This window comes from Scyliorhinus torazame, chromosome 2 (assembly GCF_047496885.1).
Source record: "Scyliorhinus torazame isolate Kashiwa2021f chromosome 2, sScyTor2.1, whole genome shotgun sequence".
NCBI classification, from domain to species: domain Eukaryota; kingdom Metazoa; phylum Chordata; class Chondrichthyes; order Carcharhiniformes; family Scyliorhinidae; genus Scyliorhinus; species Scyliorhinus torazame.
Window position 1 is genome coordinate 166,195,376 of NC_092708.1, and position 18,632 is coordinate 166,214,007.

Sequence of the window (18,632 nt, forward strand, 5' to 3'; positions counted from 1 at the left end):
TGGGGCGGCGCGATGCCTGTCTGATTGGCGCCGTTTTGGGCGCCAGTCGGCGGACATCGCGCCGTTTCGGGAGAATTTCGCCCCTGATCTCCAAATCCTAAAATTGTGGGGCTGGATTCTCCGATAATGGGGCTAAGTGCTGACGCCGTCGTGAAAACCGTGGAGAATCTCAACGGCGTCATCGAGCCCCCAGGTGCAGCAATTCAAGGGCCCACAAGGGGCTAGCTCAGGCTGCGGTTGCTGAAAAGCATTCTCCCCCCCGCACTCAACCGTTGCAGGCAAAATGGCTGGCAGATGAGCAGCCCCGAGATTGGACGCCGAATGGGACACCCTCCTGGATGCCATGGAGGAGAGTCCACCTCCACCCCTGCTGTACCGTCTGGGGAACCACCTAGGCATTGTGATAGGGCCCATAAGGTCAGAAAGATAGACACCCGTCATGTTGGCATGGGTGCAGGGCACAGTTTACTTATAGGGGCTAGGGCACAGACTGTATATACCTCTGCACATTAAACACATGTTATCACCAATGAAAGCTGCCTCTGTGCCCTGTCCGGTTGGTGCGGAGGTTGGGCGGTAAGTGATGGCCACTGTGGTGGGTGAGGGGTGGTGGCAGAGTGAGGCCCAGTGGGTGTGCCATGCAGCCCCCCACCCCCCACCCCCCGGACATCCCCATCACCCCGTCCCCTGCAATACAACAGGGCCATGTGATGGACTGGTGAGCTCGCATGCAGGGATCACCAGGTGGGAGGTGCTACTGTGGGCATGAGACATTATCTAACGATGTGGAGCATGGAGCTCATCGCAGAGCAGGCTGACACCATCCTCCATCCCATGGACCAGACCCGCTATCATTGGCAACCCAGTGCCCCATCTCGTTGTGCCGCAGGTGTATATATTATGGAGGGGTGGTGTGCATGCGGGTGATTCGGTGGTGTGGGTGGTAAGTGCGTACGGTCGTGGGGGAGGTGAGTTGGTTCAGTGGTGTGGGAGGTGAGGGTGGTCGGTGGTGAGGGGGTGCAGTAATGTGGTGCCCGTGCCCCTGCCCATCAACCCTCTCCCCCCCCTAGTTAGTGAAACATGGTCAATCAAAGCGTCCCGTGCTCGCTGCCCCTGCCGGTGGTGTAGCGCAACCTCCCGGGCGTGCCAAAGCCCCCACATCCCGCCCATTGTCCCTCTCCTCCTGCTCCTTGTCTGACGAGGCCTGCCCTTGCCCCTCATCCTCCTCCAGCACATCGTCCCTCTGCTGCGTGATGTTGTGGAGGACGCAGCAGACCACAACGATTTGGCCGACCTTCCTTGCCTCGTACTGGAGTGCCCCTCCAGAACGGTCTCGGCACCTGGAGCGCATCTTCAGCACCCCAAAGCACCTCTCCATCACACCCCTGGTCGCACAAATGGCCTCATTGTAGCGGATCTCCACGTCGCTCTGTGGCCTCCGTATAGGTGTCATCAGCCACGACCGCAACGGGTAACCCATGTCGCCCAGCAACCAGCCCCGCAGCGGGGTGGGGGGGGGGGGGGTGGTCGTCCCTCAAACATGCCGGGGATGAATGATTGCGCCAAGATAAACGAGTCATGCATACTGCCGGGGTACCGGGTGCAACGTGCAGGATCTATATCTGGTGGTCACAGACCACCTGAACGTTCATGGAATGGTAACCCTTCCTGTTCGTGAACATCGGCCTCTCACCCGTCGGTGCCTGTAGAGCGACATGCTCCCCATTGATGACCCCCTGGACCTGGCAATGGCAGTGAACCCCGCTGCCTGGGCATCCTGTTGGGCGCTGTCCACAGGAAGCTATATGTACCGGTCCGCCAGGGCATACAGGGCATCAGTGAGGACACGGATGCACCTGTGCACCAATGCCTGCGGGGTCTCCACTCAGCGACTGGAACAGCCCCGTGGCTTAGAAGTTGAAGCCGACCGTCACCTTGACGGCCACCGTTAGCGGGTGTCCTCCCCCTGTCCCAAGTATGCCATCATGTGGCAGATATGAACGATGGTTTTCTGACTCATCTGCAGCCTCATCCTGCATGCACGGTCCAGACGTTCCTGAAGGCCTCATCATGCGCCTTCGTGGCACCACCACCACCTCCTCCTCCTCCCCCTCATCCTGTTCCTCCTCGGCCTGTCGGGCGGGTGGCCCTCCAGCCTGAGTGGCTGGCACCTGCCCCTTTGCAGCCCGCTCCTCTGCTGCGGCCTCCGCAGCCTCTCTGAGCCACAGCACTCACGCTGCACAGGGCTGCATGCAGGGTAGCGGCCCCCGCCATGGCTGCCAGCATCGCTGGGTGGTGCCCAACTATTATGATCTGCAGGGGGTGAGGGACACAATGTTACCATGGCGCAGACACCCATGCACAGCCAGCTACCATGGTTGGCACTGCGCGCCCGGCCACGCATGTCCCCCATCCCTGCCCTGTCGGTGCCCCCGCTCCTGGTGCCCGAGCCCGCTGCCAGGGCCACCGTCTGATGGCACTGCCCTCCTGGGGGCTGCCGTCGGTGTGGCCCTGGGTGGTCCCTCGGTGGGTGTCGCAGGTTGGGTGGGGTGGCCGGGGAGTGGGACGGCACCCACCCATACGGCTGTTAACCCTGCGTTCACCCTGGGGCCGGGGTGGGTGGGCAACAAGATGGTCACCGTAATGGTGCCCGTTGCGTGAGCACCGCCCTGCCATGTCGGGGGCTCCCCAACTGCTCGGCCTGTTCCCCTTCGTTCCCCTTCCCCCCCCGCAGAAACCATGACCGTTGTCCGTTACAGGAGCCCGCAGTCTCCCCACGCCAACTCCTACCTCCTCCCGCCGCCCCCATCAGCCAGCACGCCAGCTTTACGATTTTCTATAGGTGGTTAGAACCTCGCTGTCGGGACTTCGGCCCATCCAGGCCGCAGAATCGCTCAGGCCCCGGAGAATCGGTCGTCGAGTCGGGAGAATCGGTCGTCGAGTCGGATAATGCGAACCTCCGGGCCGCGCGGCGGGCACCGCGGTTCCGTCATGTTGGGGGGTCCGGAGAATCGGGAACGGGCGCCAAAACGGCGTCAAAGCTGATTTTGGCGTCAGAGCCTATTCTCCTCCGATCGTGTTTCACGATTTTGCCGTGGAGTTGCGAAGAATCCAGCCCGTGAAGTCGCAGTCAGGTTGGATCTGAAGTCACCCAGGCATTGAGCAGTTTAAACATTCAGTGAATAAATTAATAATATTGAGACAGATTTCTCCAAATTCATGATCACTCAGCCAGGAACACAAGATGGAAACATTGTAAATAATTCATTGAAACATGAGTTGAATTTCCCGTTGCTCCAAGCTTGCTTTTTGGAAAAGATCAAAGAAGGTAGATGGTATCACATTTAAATGGAGATTAGTGTAGCTCCCTTGGTCTTTCTGGCAGGCTGAACAGTGAAGACACAAAGCTGAAGGTAAGGCAAGGAGAAAACAGCAAATACAGTTGTATAATTAGGAAAACCAGAGGCCTCAGAAGCGGGTTACGACAGGTTGTGACAAGGTCAGGAAGTGGAAAGTTGTAAGGAGAAGAGAACTGACCTGAGCTTTAATGTTCTGACTGGATCACAGCAGGGGAGTCTGGCTGGTCAGGGGATTAAAGGAACCTTGCAGAAGTGTCAGAACTGAGACAACATTGGTCCAGGGGAGGGTCAATGTGCAAATGCGACATCAAGCTTTTTGCTGGATATCATGCCATGTCTGTGAGGGATAGCCCTCAGGGATATTCAGGTTCATGCCAAGAGGAAGCATGAACCACAAAGAACTACAGAGAACAAGCAGACATGGTTATAAGTAGCACACAAGATCAGCAACAGGAGTATGGGCCATGCTCTCGGATATAATACCAGAGGAGGTTTGATTACTTGATCAGGGCAAGAAAGATAATGGCACAAGCAAGTACAAAACATCTCTCTCTGCCTTCCAAACCTTCTCCTGCATATATCAGCAAGACTTACAGATGCGCCCATCCCCCTCTGCCTGGAGACCTCACAGCACCAACTGACCAGCCACCCACTTACACCTGTTCTCATCTTATTGCAGTGTAACACCTATCTCTCACAGTGACCCTCCACAAATGTTCTCCTTCCATTTCCTCAAAACATTCCACAGCTCATACTCCTCTTTCTCTCCTTACAGCAGAAGAGGGCACAAAACTGCAGAGAAAGACAGAGTACCAAAGGAGTGACCTTCCAGTGATAGTTACTCTGACAACATTGGAGGAGGTAGTGTTGGAAATAAGCCCAGGTTTCTGCATACCTGACCCTTGGAGATGGAAAATGGGGACCTCCCCAGCTACCTGATGACAAATTTGTCAAAACATTCTCAATATTTTGATGTTAGGCCGTGAACTGTGGTGATAGAAGTAGTGTTTAAGGTTGATCTGCCTTGTGAGGTCTGATTGCATGGATTGTTACTGGTATGAGGTCACAACATGCTGTTAGACCAGCAAGCACTGGGCCTTTAGTTTCCATCATGTAAAACCTCTGTGACACCCAGGGCGATTGATTGTACTTGCGCTCCATAACTATGGAACCTACACATAAAATTAATGAACCATTGTACGCTGAAAGTTTCACAGCAGTAGATTTCACCATGGCCTTCCACGTCTATGGATCCATTTCAGAATTCACAGAAATAGTATGTTGGCACTTGCCCCTATTTCAATCTTGACCAGTAACAAATAATTATCAACTTTCTTAGGGCAGAATATTCGAATAGTGGCAAACACTTTTAACGTTGTGATGGCATCTACATTTTCCACAAGATGGACAATGTGAAATATGCGTTCACCACTCTTTGCCTTGTTGCGCACAACATTGTTATTTACTGGTTTGCCAAACACTTTGTGTTTATGTTTCAGACAGGGTAGTGCATAGTCAATCTTATTGCTTGAAGGTACCCATTGTGCACACTCTGTTTGGATCAGTGCAAGGCACTTTGTACTGCATAAGCATTTGCTCTAGTGCACTTCTGCTCCCATAACACTTGCAGAATTAATGAAAACCTGGACATTTCCTTGGTGCATACAGATGGCCACATGTCTTATCAGTGTTCTAGTGAGTTCATCAACAATTGACCTGCGAGGATCGCTTCATATTTACATCTATTCTTGAGTGATGTATTGACACTATGGGCACCATTCTCCATTTGGGTGACTATGGACTGGATTCTCCTTTGCCCGACACCTATATCTTAATCGGCAATCGGGTGGAGAATCGACTCCGGCACCCAAATCGGGGCCGGCGCTTGTTCGAAGACAGTCAGGCGTGCTCCGCCCCCTCTGAAATGTCATCATCGCATCATGCTTTTTGCAATGGTGTTGGCGCATCATCGGCAGACCCTCTCGCGATGCTCCATCCCCGATGGACCAAGTTCCCGACCGCGTGGGACACACATGGTCCAGTGGTCGGTAACTCAGCGTGGCGGCTGTGGACTGTGTCCATCGGCGCCACACTCGGCCGGGATCCGTGCCGGAGGCCGGGTGTGGGGCTTCCGCGAGGGCTGAGGAGACTGGTGGGGGTTGGCCAGGGTGTGGCCTGTGGAGTCACGAATGATGGGTCAGGTCCACGCATGGCCGCGCCTGGGTCAGGTCCGCGCATGGCCGGCGCCATGTTGTATGGCGCGACCGCTGCAGGCCGTCGCCATGCACATGCATGGCCAGGTACCCGACCATTCTCTGGCCATTTTCAGTGTGGGAGCCGGGAGTTTCACCCGGCGCCGCTGAAAGCCCCTCACCAGTCCTGGAATCACCTCCGATTTTCTTCTCGTAAAACTCCCCCAAATTCTCCATTCAAGCCGGCACTTAGCCACTGAAACACAGAATCCAGCCCCCTGTTCTCCTGCCAGAGGAGAATTGCAACCGATTTATGATCCCCCTGGGAGTGCAAATCGGTGAGGAATTCCATATCCCGTGCCTAGTAAATTTATGCATGGCGAGGATTACGAGGGATTACCAAGGGAATCTCATTTTTGGGTCACCATTTCGAGCGGGCGGCCCAATAGCGAAGCCCCTCTTGAGTGTTTGAAATGTACTTACCGCTCTTTGATGTGGTCAATGTTTGTAAACATTGGAGTTTCAGGACTTAGAGTCCCTCATTCATGAAGGGAGATGAGTGAATCAAGCTGCAGATGGTTTGAGGAAGCTATCAATCACAGCCCACTTCTAGAAAGCTATGAATGGCTTGCAGTTAACGGATGTGTGTACTTGAAATACAGCTGTTCACCTTTGAGGAATGGTCAAGTTGAGCCTCCAGGTAAGTGGTACGATTGTACATTTCTGCATTGCCCCTGTCTCTTTTCTGGAGGAGGGTCTATGGGGAGAGTCCCTTTAGCAAGGGGTCCCTATGGGGGATCCTACAGTTAGGAGGTCTGGGAGGTCTCCCTATTAAGGGGGTTCCTGTGGCGGGTGGGGGGGGGGGTCTCCTTATTAAGGGTGTCCCTGGGTGGAAGTCTTCCTATTAAAGGGGTCTCTGTGGGTGGGGCGGGTCTGATAGAGGATGGGTGGGCTGGTAATGCATTGTTGGGGGGAAAGTTGGCCCTTGGAAGGTTCCCCTAAGGAGTTACCCCTGACGCCTGATTCTCCGTCCCGTCGGGAAATACGCTTTGGTATCATGGGGCAGAGAATCCAACCCTATATGTTTTGGGCATGTCATGCAGTTTTTCTGAAATACTTCCATGGGAGTGGATGCAATCACCAACACAATTTCTGTTTGCTAGCTCTGCATTTGAAAAGTCGCAGTACGTACCTTTTAACCGCATCTGCTGATGTCAAAATGACATGAACTCTAGTCAATGAATACTTCACCTGACTCTAAACCCATCCATCTTCCAATGTAGTCCATCTGTGGGATCTTCCATCGGCGAGATACTCCGCTTCACCGGCAGACCACCCACGCCCACGGGTTTTCCGACAGGAAAACCCATTGGCCGGCTGCTGGAACGGAGGATCCCCCACTGGCGAGGGTGCACCGCGCCAGAAAACAGGATTGGTGGGACAGAGAAGCCTGCCCTATATCTCTTAGGGATCCTTTATCTAAATCCTGTCCAGTTGTTCAACAGCTCCCAAATCCGCCCATTATGATCGTAACTTTCTCTGGCCTGGCGCAGCAAGGTGGCACAGTGATTAGCATTGCTACCTCACGGCGCCGAGATCTCAGGTTCGATCCCGGCTCTGGGTAACTGTATGTGTGGGGTTTGAACATTCTCCCCGTGTTTGCATGCGTTTCGCCCCCACAACCCAAAGATGTGCCGGTTAGGTGGATTAGCCACGCTAAATTGCCCCTTAATTGGAAAAAACATGAAATGGGTACTCTAAATTGATTTTAAAAAACTTTCTCTGGCCTGATTTTTATGATGGGTTTTATGTTTTTTTCCATCTGCCTCTCCCTCACTATCAATCTGGTCCACATCCTGGTCACTTGCCTTTCTCAAATGAGCTAACCCACTGCTCGTTGTTTCGACCGTTGCAATTTACTTTTCCCCTGCCCCCGGGTTTCCCAGCGACATAGGGTGGCTTGAACGGGAAATCTCATTGACAGCGGTGGAAAGAGAAAATCCCACTTCCAGCAAATGGCACGCTACTGAGAAACACGTGGCTGGGGACCAGAGAATCCAGCCCGTTATCCCATTCATGGAACTGACAGGCTGTGTTCTGCAAGCTTACCTCAAGGAACCCGTCTGCTGACCAGCTCTTTATTTAGGCACAAATTTGGTGCTGCATCTTCAGAGCTTTTCTTTTTAGTCAGCATGCTGCTTTTTCAAAACACTCTAATGCTGTGACTTTGTTATGGTCTGGACAAATGCTAAGATTCTTCTCATGCCATGTAGCACAATCTAAGGCTGGTCGCCATGTCGTACGTGTACTAAATCTCGCTGCTACCAGCCTTTCCACTGCTGATCTCCATGTTCTGTTATTATAATGATATGCCCTCTTCGGCTTTTGTACTGTACAAGACTCAAGTTATCAATCACTCATAGGAGATTAGGGAAACACGTTGTGGGTTCATTTATTAACATTCCAGGAGAACTGGTGCAAAGCTTGAAGTCATCACAACTGTGTGTGTGCTCTGCTCAAAACAAAAGTGAAATGAAGACTAGATCTCATGACATATTTCCCTTCTAGTGATGTCATGTTGATATTCCTTATATCAACATGACATCACTAGAAGGGAAATATGTCATGAGATCTAGTCTTCATTTCACTTTTGTTTTGAGCAGAGCACACACAGTTGTGATGACTTCAAGCTTTGCTGAAAGGAATATTACAACAAGGCACTCCCTCAGGAGGCTCAACCCCGAGATGTCATCTAGGAGCACAATTCACACCTTCAAATGAGTCAGAAGTGGTGCCTCAACAGATTTCACTTCACTAAGGAGGTAGTGATGGAGTTGTATCACCTCCTTTACCTTTGAGCCTTAAACGAGGGTGAGAGTGGCTCTCCCTGTGCAAGTGAAGATCATCATTTCCCTTTTTTTACTTTGCAACCGCTAGCTGACAGCTTTAGCAAAGTCTCACAGTTTGCTGTCCATACAAGTATCCAATAGGTGACAGAGGTGTTGCAAGCAGGAAAAATGGAAATTACCCTCAACCAGCTGTAAGGGATCCCATGACATCTGTCTGACATTCCACTGCAGCACCATACGTCCTGGGATATTGCCCTCTGGGGAGTTTGCACACGAGTTGACCTATCCCCTGTTTTGGCTGCAGCCATTCAGATTTGATGGCACCACATTCAGATCCTGACTCTAAACTAGTCTCTAATGTATGCAAGACTACGCCTGTGCCGTAGGGAGGTTGAGACAGTGACCAGCAGACAAACCCATCATATATGTGTCTAGATGTGGTGCCCTGGAGGTGCCCATCCCTTCCACAGTGGAAATCATAGGCTCTGAGCTTTGCACCATGCCCTGTGTCACGGTGGAACCAGTCTCCACCCTATTTCATGACAGTATCTGAAGGCTGTCTGACAGAACTGTGAATGCAGGTATTTTGTTGTCCTGTAGTCTGCCCCAACAAGATCATCATTGAGCCTTTTGCAGCACAACTAGCATGCGATATTGCCCTCTGGGGAGTTTGCACACGAGTTGACCTATCCACTGTTTTGGCTGCAGCCATTCATGTTTGATGGCACCACATTCAGATCCTGACTCTAAACTAGTCTCTAATGTATGCACAGTGCCATTAGCTGAGATGGAGGCAATTAGTGCTCGGCCAGGTCATGGTGCTTCTTCTTCCAGACATTATCCCTCCTCTTGCCTTTCAACTTTCTTCTGGAGAAGCTGAGCAGCTGGAAGTTCCTGGATAGCTGAAAACACAAATGCATAACGGATTGTTCGAGGTAAAGGTTTTAGGGAGGAAATCAGAAGTTCCACAGTCACTTTATGTGAATTGCCATTTCATGGCACCTTTCAGGATGAGGAGTTAACAGAGATGTGCATAAGACAGCAACTTCCCATCATCCAGGAGGTCCTCCCCCCACTACACCAGATTCCACGGGATCTGTAACATTGCTATCCATGATCCTCAAGACCATCTCCTGCAGAATGATGAGAGGATTTTCTTGTTGTGGGCCTCTACTGGTCCTTTAAAGTCCTCTGCTGTGTGGGTGACCATCTGAAAAATGTCATTGACCATGAGTCATGTATTTGGGTGATGTTGACAATGGCTGAATAGCTGGCTGCAGGAGAGGCAGTGGTAGGTGTGTGCGTGGCTGGTATGCTTCAAAGGTATGTATGAATATGTGGAGGAATCAACTAGAGAGTAGGCCATCTTAGACTGGGTACTGTGTAATGAGAAGGGAATTATTGCCAATCTGGTTGTACGAGACCCCTTGGGGATGAGCGACCATAACATGATAGAATTTTTTATCAAGATGGAGAGTGAAGTAGTTGATTCAGAGACTAGTGTGCTGAATCTTAATAAAGGGAACTATAAGGATATGAGGCGTGAGTTGGCTTTGATAGATTGGGAAGAGTTACTTCAAGGGATGACAGTGGATAGGCAATGGCAAACATTCAAGGAACGCATGGAGGAACTACAGCAACTGTTCATTCCTGTCTGGCACAAAAGCAAAGGGGGTAAGAGGGCCAAACCATGGCTTGCAAAGGAAATTAGAAATCGTATCCGATCCAAGGAAGAAGCATACAGAAGCAAGAAAAATAATAGTTCTGAGGATTGGGAGCAGTTTAGAATTCAGCAAAGAAGGATGAAGGGATTGATTAAGAAGGGGAAAGTACAGTACGAAAGGAAGCTTGCAGGGAACATAAAGACTGACACTAAGAGTTTCTGCAGTCATGTGAAGAGAAAGATATTGGTAAAGAGAAATGTAGGCCCAGTGCAGACAGAAACAGGGGAATGCATAATAAGGGACAAAGAAATGGCTGAGCAATTAAATACATACTTTGGTTCTGTCTTCAGAAAAGAAGACACAAATCAGATCCCAGAAATGTTGGAGAATGAAAGGTTTAGTGAGAGGAAAGAACTGAGGGAGATCAATATTAGTAGAGAAATGGTGCTGGGAAAACTGATGGGATTGAAGGCGGATAAATCCCCAGGGCCTGAGAATCTGCATCCCAGAGTGCTTAAGGAGGTGGCTCTGGAAATAGTGGATGCATTGGTGGTCATCTTCCGGGATTTTTTAGACTCTGGAACTGTCCATGCAGATTGGAGGTAGCTCACGTAACTCCGATATTCAAAAAGGGAGGTAGAGAGAAAACAGGGAATTATGGACCAGTAAGCCTAACATCAGTAGTGGGGAAAATGCTTGAATCCATTATCAAGGACTTTATAGCGGAACATTTAGAAAGCAGTGGCAGCATGGATTTATGAAGGGAAAATCATGCTTGACAAATCTGTTGGAATTCTTTAAAGAGGTAACCAGTACAGTCGACAAGGGGGAACCAGTCGATGTGGTATATTTGGACTTTCAGAAGGTGTTTGACAAAGTCCCGCATAAGAGATTATTGTGCAAAATTAAAGTGCATGGGATTGGGGGAAATGTATTGAGGTGGATAGAAAACTGGTTGGCAGACAGGAAACAAAGAGTAGGGATTAATGGGTCCTTTTCAAATTGGCAGGAAGTAACCAGTGGGGTACCACAGGGATCGGTGCTGGAACCCCAGCTATTCACAATATATATTAATGATTTGGATGAGGGAACAAAATGTAACATCTCAAAGTTTGCAGATGATACCAAATTAGGTGGACGGGTGAATTGTGACAAGGATGCAAGGATCCTACAGCATGATCTGGACAGGTTGGGCAAACCAATAGCAAATGCAGTATAATTTGGATAAGAGTGAGTTTATTCATTTTGGAAGCAAAAACAGGAAGGCAGATTACTACCTGAATGGTTGTAAATTGGGAGAGGGGAGTGTGCAGCGGGACCTGGGTGTCCTTGTGCACCATTCGCTGAAGGTAAGCATGCAGGTGCAGCAAGAGGTAAAGAAAGCTAATGGTCTGTTGGCCTTCATTGCAAGAGGTTTCGAGTATAGAAGCAGGGATGTGTTTCTGCAATTGTACAGTGCCTTGGTGAGGCCACACTTGGAGTATTGTGTGCAGTTTTGGCCTCCTTCTCTGAGGAAGGATGTTCTTGCTCTCGAGGGAATGCAGCGAAGGTTTTCCAGACTGATTCCAGGGATGGCGGGACTGTCATATGAGGAGAGATTGACTAGGTTGGGATTGTTCTCAATGGAGTTCAGAAGAATGAGGGGGAATCTCATAGAAACTTATAAAATTCTAACAGGACTAGACTAGATGCAGGGAAGATGTTACCAATGATAGGTGTGTCCAGAACCAGGGGTCACAGCCTGAGGATTCAGGGTAAACCATTTCGGACAGAGATAAGGAGACATTTCTTCACCCAAAGAGTGGTGAGCCTATGGAATTCATTACCACAGGAAGTAGTTGATGCTAAAACTTTGAATATATTCAAGAGGCGGCTGGATATAGCACTTGGGGAGAATGGGATCAAAGGCTATGGGGAAAAAGCAGGATAGGCTATTGAGTTGGATGATCAGCCATGATCGTGATGAATGGTGGAGCAGGCTCGAAGGGCCAAAAGACCTCCTCCTGCTCCTATCTTCTATGTATGTATCTATGTATGAATGAGATGCAATAACAGTAAGTTAAGAGTGAGTCCTAAGTGTTAAGTGCAGTACCGAGTTAGTAATAGGGGTGTGGTGCATTTCAGCAGTGTGAGTTCTGGGTACAGTAAGAAGCCCACCCCAGTCCAATGCTGGCATCTTCACATCATGCGTGATGGGTGTCATGTGAGAGTGCCTTTAAGAAATGGGTGTTTACCACTCCAGTGGTGTCAGAGAGTGGGTGGAGCTGGGCTGTCTGTCAGCTTTTTACTTTCATTTTAGGCTGTTTGCTGCAGGGTGTGTTTTAGTTTCGTTTTCAGAGCTGGATAGCTGCAGTCACAGCCACAAGGTGTATGAATCTCTCTCTGTAAACTAAAGACTAAATCGATTCTGGCGATTTAAAACTAATAACAGTAGTGACTTTAACCTGATGTGCTTCTGGTAAAAGGTGTTTTAAGTCGTATGGATGTTAAAAGGAAAGCTGAAAGGATTAATTAGTGTTGTAGTCTTTGGGGGTTGTATTTGAATTCATGGTTGCTAAGATGTTCACTGTATGTTTTAAAAAGGTTAACTTGAGTTCATACAATAAACATTGTTTTGCTTTAAAAAATACTTTTCCATTTCTGCTGTACCACACCTGTAGAGTGGGCCGTGTGCTCCCCATACCACAATCTAGTAAAAGTTGTGGGTCAGGTGAATTCCATGATACACTTTGGGGTTCTCTAAACCCTGGCCCATAACATGGATGTAAGATGGGAGCATCCATGCCAGAAAATTGGGGTGATTGAATTTCATGCCCTTGATTATTTTTGTCGTGGTATTAATGGAAGCATTAAATTAACCTTAATCACGTGTACTTGCATGAATGGAGCATTCATGAAAGGTTCAATCTGATATCATAGAATAATAGAATCCCTACAATGCAGAATGTGGCCATTCGGCCTATCAGGTCTGCACCAAACCTACGAAAAACCACCCTACCTAGGCCCAATCCCCCACCCTTTCCCTGTAACCCCACTTAGGGGCAATTTAGCATGGCCAATCCACCTAACCTGTACATCTTTGGACTGGGGGAGGAAACCGGAGCACCTCGGAGGAAACCCATGCAGACACGGGGAGAAAGTGCAAACTCCACACAGACAGTCACCCGAGGTCAGAATCAAACCCGGGTCCTTGGCGCTGTGAGGCAGAAGTGCTAACCACTGTGCCATCATGCCGCCCAACCTGAAGGGTTGCAAGGAAGGAGGGGAGGATTAAAAATGAAAAGATAGTAGTCAAAGACTGATGGCACCAATTTAGTACTGACAACAATGTAAAGAAAAAAAAAGTCAATTAATTTCCCTAAATTTAAAGTAAGATGATGAGTAAGTGTGCAATCAGGTCAAAAGGAGGATTTATATTTGAATTTATCTCCTAGTATTCAAGCCTAACTCAGAGGAAATGGAAACCTGTAACAGTGTGAATTATTTTTGTATTCGAGGGACACATGGAGTGAACAGTCTACTAGTTTTCACTATGAGTTGCTGCAAGTCTACAGATTTTGATTACCTTGACCTTGGTTGGGCGTAAGCTTTCTACAATCTTGTAAAAAATCTTTTATTTATTTCCAAGATAGTGAAAATCACGCAACAATTTTAGAACATACTGCGCTGTAAATATACCCTGTTGAACTTCAAATAATGAACTCTCTTTGAGGTGCTTCTGATTTTTGTCTGTTTATTCCTACAGTGTGTTTATTATTATAAAAATTGATGCTCACCAGTTTTTTCACAGGTCCTATTTATTCCACAGATTAAAAGCAGTGGGAGCATGTTTTTATATTTCCATTTCTTTGACTTAACTTAAGTTGCAGGAGCTTTTATGGGGGAGAAAGACTTTTATAGTCAGGACTAGTGCCATTAAGCTAAGTAAATGCAAACCAGCAAAGGCCACACATTTTCAATGTGAAGAGTTTCTATTATGCATTTATTTGATAATTTCAAGCTACACATTAAAATTGGTGATTGAATGAATGCAATTTCCAGTTAATAGTAATATTTTAAAATAACCTTTTCAGTCACCATTGTTATTCAGATAGTGAGACCCAGAGGTAAATTTTTGTTCCAGGGTTTGGACCCCAGTATTGGATGAATTCCAGGGTCCCGACCTCACATTATCAGATGGCGATGTAATTTTTGAAAAGCACGTCAATTGTAGGCCAGAGTGTGTGCTCACCATTGAATTAATAATGAAGGATATCTAATGAAATCTGGAGGGCTAATAGAAGACCGCCAACACTGAGGCAACCCCCATTATCAGTGGTGGGAGCTGGAAATTTCGGGGGAAGAACAAGAATGCGTCTCAAGATGGAGCCCCCTCGAAATTTTGATAATTTTTTAAAAAGTACTCCTAGCACAGCACAGGCCAGATTGTGGTGGGGCAACTCTTTAACTGAATGGCCAGAGCCACAATAGCAATGGGGGTGGGATATGGAGGCAGGGAATGGGCAGATTGGGAAGGATGCAGGGGAGGGGCCTAGTTGGATGGAGCACAAACCCACTTCCTCTCTCCATTTCTGCTGTCAGGAGGGTTTCAGTGGGGGAGCCCATATGCTGACTGGGAAATTCCAGTGTGTGTCTGTTGAGCAGACTTACAGGCCATTTAATTGGCCTAATCGGCTACCCACCACTTGTAGGCAGTAACAGTTTCACCCCCCCACATCTCCAAACTTCTCCTGAAGGAAATGGCTTGGAGGTGGGAGGCAGGCCTCCATTCCCACCTCTGTAGATGTTTTGAAAATTCAACCCCCTATGTCTAACAAGACATGAGATTTACAGCAAAGAATTGTCATGAACTTTATTAACTGGGATCAAAATTTCTTCTCAATTCAGCTCTATGAACAGTAGGTCAATTTCATAAGTTGCAAAGCCACAGAGGAAATAATTGAATGCACAATGAAACAAAATAATATTTTGATGGTGAAAGTACTTTTAAAACATATTACATTGCTCCTCTTTTTTTAATTTCCTGAACCTTATAATGGCCTCTAATCAGGTAACAAGAGGTACACAAGTGTAATCCAGAGTAAGACTTGATTTTCTTTTCAACATTCTGTGAAAGGAAGTTAGCCTCCATTCAGTGCCATCCATAGATGACCCAATCACCTTTGGAATTTGGTCCTGGGCAAAATCACAGGCACACACCCACATCAGAGCACTCTCTACATCACTGTGTCTTATGCAATGATTAATATCTGTAAAACTATCAAATAAGAAAGAGAAAAACATTTTTTTGAGATGGCAGGAGAACCTTTGTATGTTGTCATGTGAGTACCTCAATATCATGGATTGTATACAATGACAAGCTGAAAGAATAAGTCCATTTTAATTGAGTGAGACTTGTGTACCAATGCAACTTTTTTTTTACAATAAAATATAAAATATAAGGTGCTGTTTAGCACAGGGCTAAATCGCTGGTTTTGAAAGCAGACCAAGGCAGGCCAGCAGCACGGTCCAATTCCCGTACCAGCCTCCCCGAACAGGCGCCGGAATGTGGCGACTAGGGGCTTTTCACAGTAACTTCATTTAAAGCCTACTTGTGACAATAAGTGATTTTCATTCAACTGAACGACACATTTGAGAAGCAGTTATTTCTATAATAAAGTACAGTAGAAGGAAGTTAATTAACCTGCACACAATGCAATTTAGTATATATAATATTCTTGTATCTGCCACATGGCCCATTGTACACCTTTTTAATTTCTTGTTAGGTGTTATATTAACATGCTGTGTTACAGAGTGGTAGGACATAGATTTATGACACAGTAAGTTCTCAATCCTTAGTATTCAAAACACTGAGCCCTGAAGCTATTGTGCCTGAATTCTGCAAGTGGCCTGCAAATGTGTCACCTCATTTTTCACACTTAATATATATTTCACTGGAGACAGATTTTAATCTAAGTGTTGCAGATGCAGGACCAAAATATATGTAACTTAAATAATTGTGTGCAGTGAAAGTGTTGAACATATCCTCGAGGAATACGGGAAATTATGCTATGAATTGCTGAAATATTGAATGAATCCTGCTGCATTATCTTTGCTTTATCATCATATTTCTCTCCCACGTTCAACTTTTGACCTTATGTTTTGTTGCACTTTGCAAGGGAGAAAATAAACATTCTGGTGGCTTATTCCATCCATCATGTTAAATAAGTATTATTATCTGCAGATAGCATGTTTCTTCTACTTGAGCCAAAACCTTGCACAGTTGGCTGAATATAATATTGAAGAATATAAGATGGTTGGCAACAGTTTATCAGCCTGCAGGAAATCTGAAAGCACCATACAGAGCTAAACTGTTATACTTAGTCAGCAGAAGCTTTGCATCAGCTTACCACCATTAAAAATGTTATACAATATTGATTAACATCACCAGTTAAGTTTATACAACCTGCTTCTATTTCCTTCATATTTCGATCTTCTGGTCATTTGGTAGTACAAAACTTGAATATTATTGAGAAAAGAGATGTGCTGCCAAAGCTTTTTGTCTTGCACTCATTAGGACAGCTTCCCAAGAATACCAATTGTAAGGGTACCACCAATTTAAGATTATCAGTTGGGCTCACAGCGTGGCTGAGAAACTACATATATTCATATTCAGGGCTTTACCCTTAGAAGACAGAAATAACATGTCCACACTTTGCACCTTTTTCAATTAAACAAAAGCTTGAGGGACAGCTGTTCCCTGATTCATCCCCCATGGCAATGCCTTGACCAATCAGAGCCAACTGGCCTGGTTTGAATTTAACCAAAAGTTTGACAGTTACTGTTCTCTGGTGCATCCTTTATGGCAATGCCTCTGCCAATCACAGTCTGCTTGCTAACCAACCAGCACTCTTTTCTCATGCAGTGTTAATATAATTATTACTACAGCATAAATTATTGTTCCTTTTACAATTGGTATTCTTGCAAATCTGTTCTGATGAGCATATCTCTTTTTCAACAATACTCATGTTTCTATCTTCCAATCCGCTCCATTTTGCTCTCCTGAAGCCTTTCTACAATCTTATTTTGGCTTTGTGGGATAAGGAAGGGTATAAAAGGAAGTACAACTAGGGACAATGCCTGTATTTTAGGAGAGGACCAATTTATTGAAAAACAATATGTAGTGTTCTGCCAGGAAATATGCTTTTATACTGTGCCAATTTTGATCATGTAATATGCTGTCTCCATTCCAGCTCCTGAAAGATTTCCCTGATGAACTGCGAGCAGACATTGCAATGCACCTGAACAAAGAAATCCTTCAGTTGCCTCTATTTGAAACAGCCAGCCGTGGGTGCCTTCGATCCCTCTCCTTAAGCATCAAGACCTCTTTCTGTGCTCCTGGAGAATATCTCATCCGTCAGGGCGATGCCCTGCAGGCTATCTACTTTGTCTGCTCAGGTTCCATGGAGGTGCTGAAGGACAACACTGTGCTAGCTATTCTAGGTGAGTGAGCAGTGTACTCCAAAATACCCATTACTAATTGTCATAACTTAGTTGATGGGCATTGTTAAATGTGTCATCACTGGAACTAACAAGAAGCGAAGAAAAGACTAATTGTGGAATTTTATGCTCCTGCCATCAGCAGGAATCGTGGCAGGGGTCACTAAATTTGGCATGAGGGAAAAAGTCCGTTTACTGTTGGCAGGAATTTTGTTCTCCCAAATTTGATGGCAGGCTAAAGGTGGCTCAAGTTCCCCGCCAATCTGTATCCGGAACCATGCTTGCATTCATTTACATCTCAGGAATGCTCATTAAAAAGCCAACTTGCTGGAGTGATGTTAACCCCCCCCCCCCCCACCCCCCAAATTAATGCCCTACAAGTGGTTAATTAGAATAGTTTATTTACCAATCACAAATAAGCAGCACTCACCTGGTGAGCTTCACTTCATCTTGAGGTACACATTTCTTTTGCCTATCTTTAAGAGATTTTGGGTTATTGCCTCACAACCTGAAACTCCAAACCTCCAACCTCCTGGGTGAATGATCACGGCTGACAGGGGATTATGCAGTTCGTCTTCCTGTGCCGTTAGGGCAATGAACTCTCTATAGAGTTTTGAGGATAGTGGAGAAAAGCTGGAAAATGTCCAGATGAGGCTTCTTGCATATGGCTTTCATCACAGTAAAGGAGATGTCCACTTAATGTATCAATTAGTTCACATAATTAATCGAGGCGCGTTCACCTTCCCCACACCCCGGCACCAGCCATAGCATGCTACCTGCCCTATGCCGGCAAGAATATGTAAAATAGTGATCTGCATGCAATTAACGGGCTTGAAGCCCAGTTTGCCCCCCCGCCCCCTCCACCACACACACACACACACATGTTGCTCCGACCCCCACAGTGGGAAATCCACCGGGAAGGCTTTGGTGTAAGTATTGCCAAGCACAGTCCTGGTATGATGGACCCCGAAGGGGGTCAAATGCGTCACAGTTAATGTGCCCCTCTGCTGCTGCAGGGTTGCAGAGGGCTGGTCTCCAAAGGGTCCTGGTGTTTGGGTGGGCTCTGGCTCTGGGTGAGGGGTTGACCCT

At 47.2% G+C, this 18,632-nt stretch overlaps 1 protein-coding gene across 1 annotated transcript in view; it reads left to right on the plus strand.

The window, feature by feature from the left end:
• The window catches only part of kcnh3 (potassium voltage-gated channel, subfamily H (eag-related), member 3), a 1,447,071-nt gene that overhangs the window by 1,180,502 nt on the left and 247,937 nt on the right, over positions 1-18,632 (plus strand). Inside the window, exon 10 of the mRNA XM_072479207.1 lies at positions 17,297-17,546. Within this exon, the coding sequence (XP_072335308.1) occupies positions 17,297-17,546 (250 nt within the window). The remainder of the gene's footprint in view (positions 1-17,296; positions 17,547-18,632) is intronic.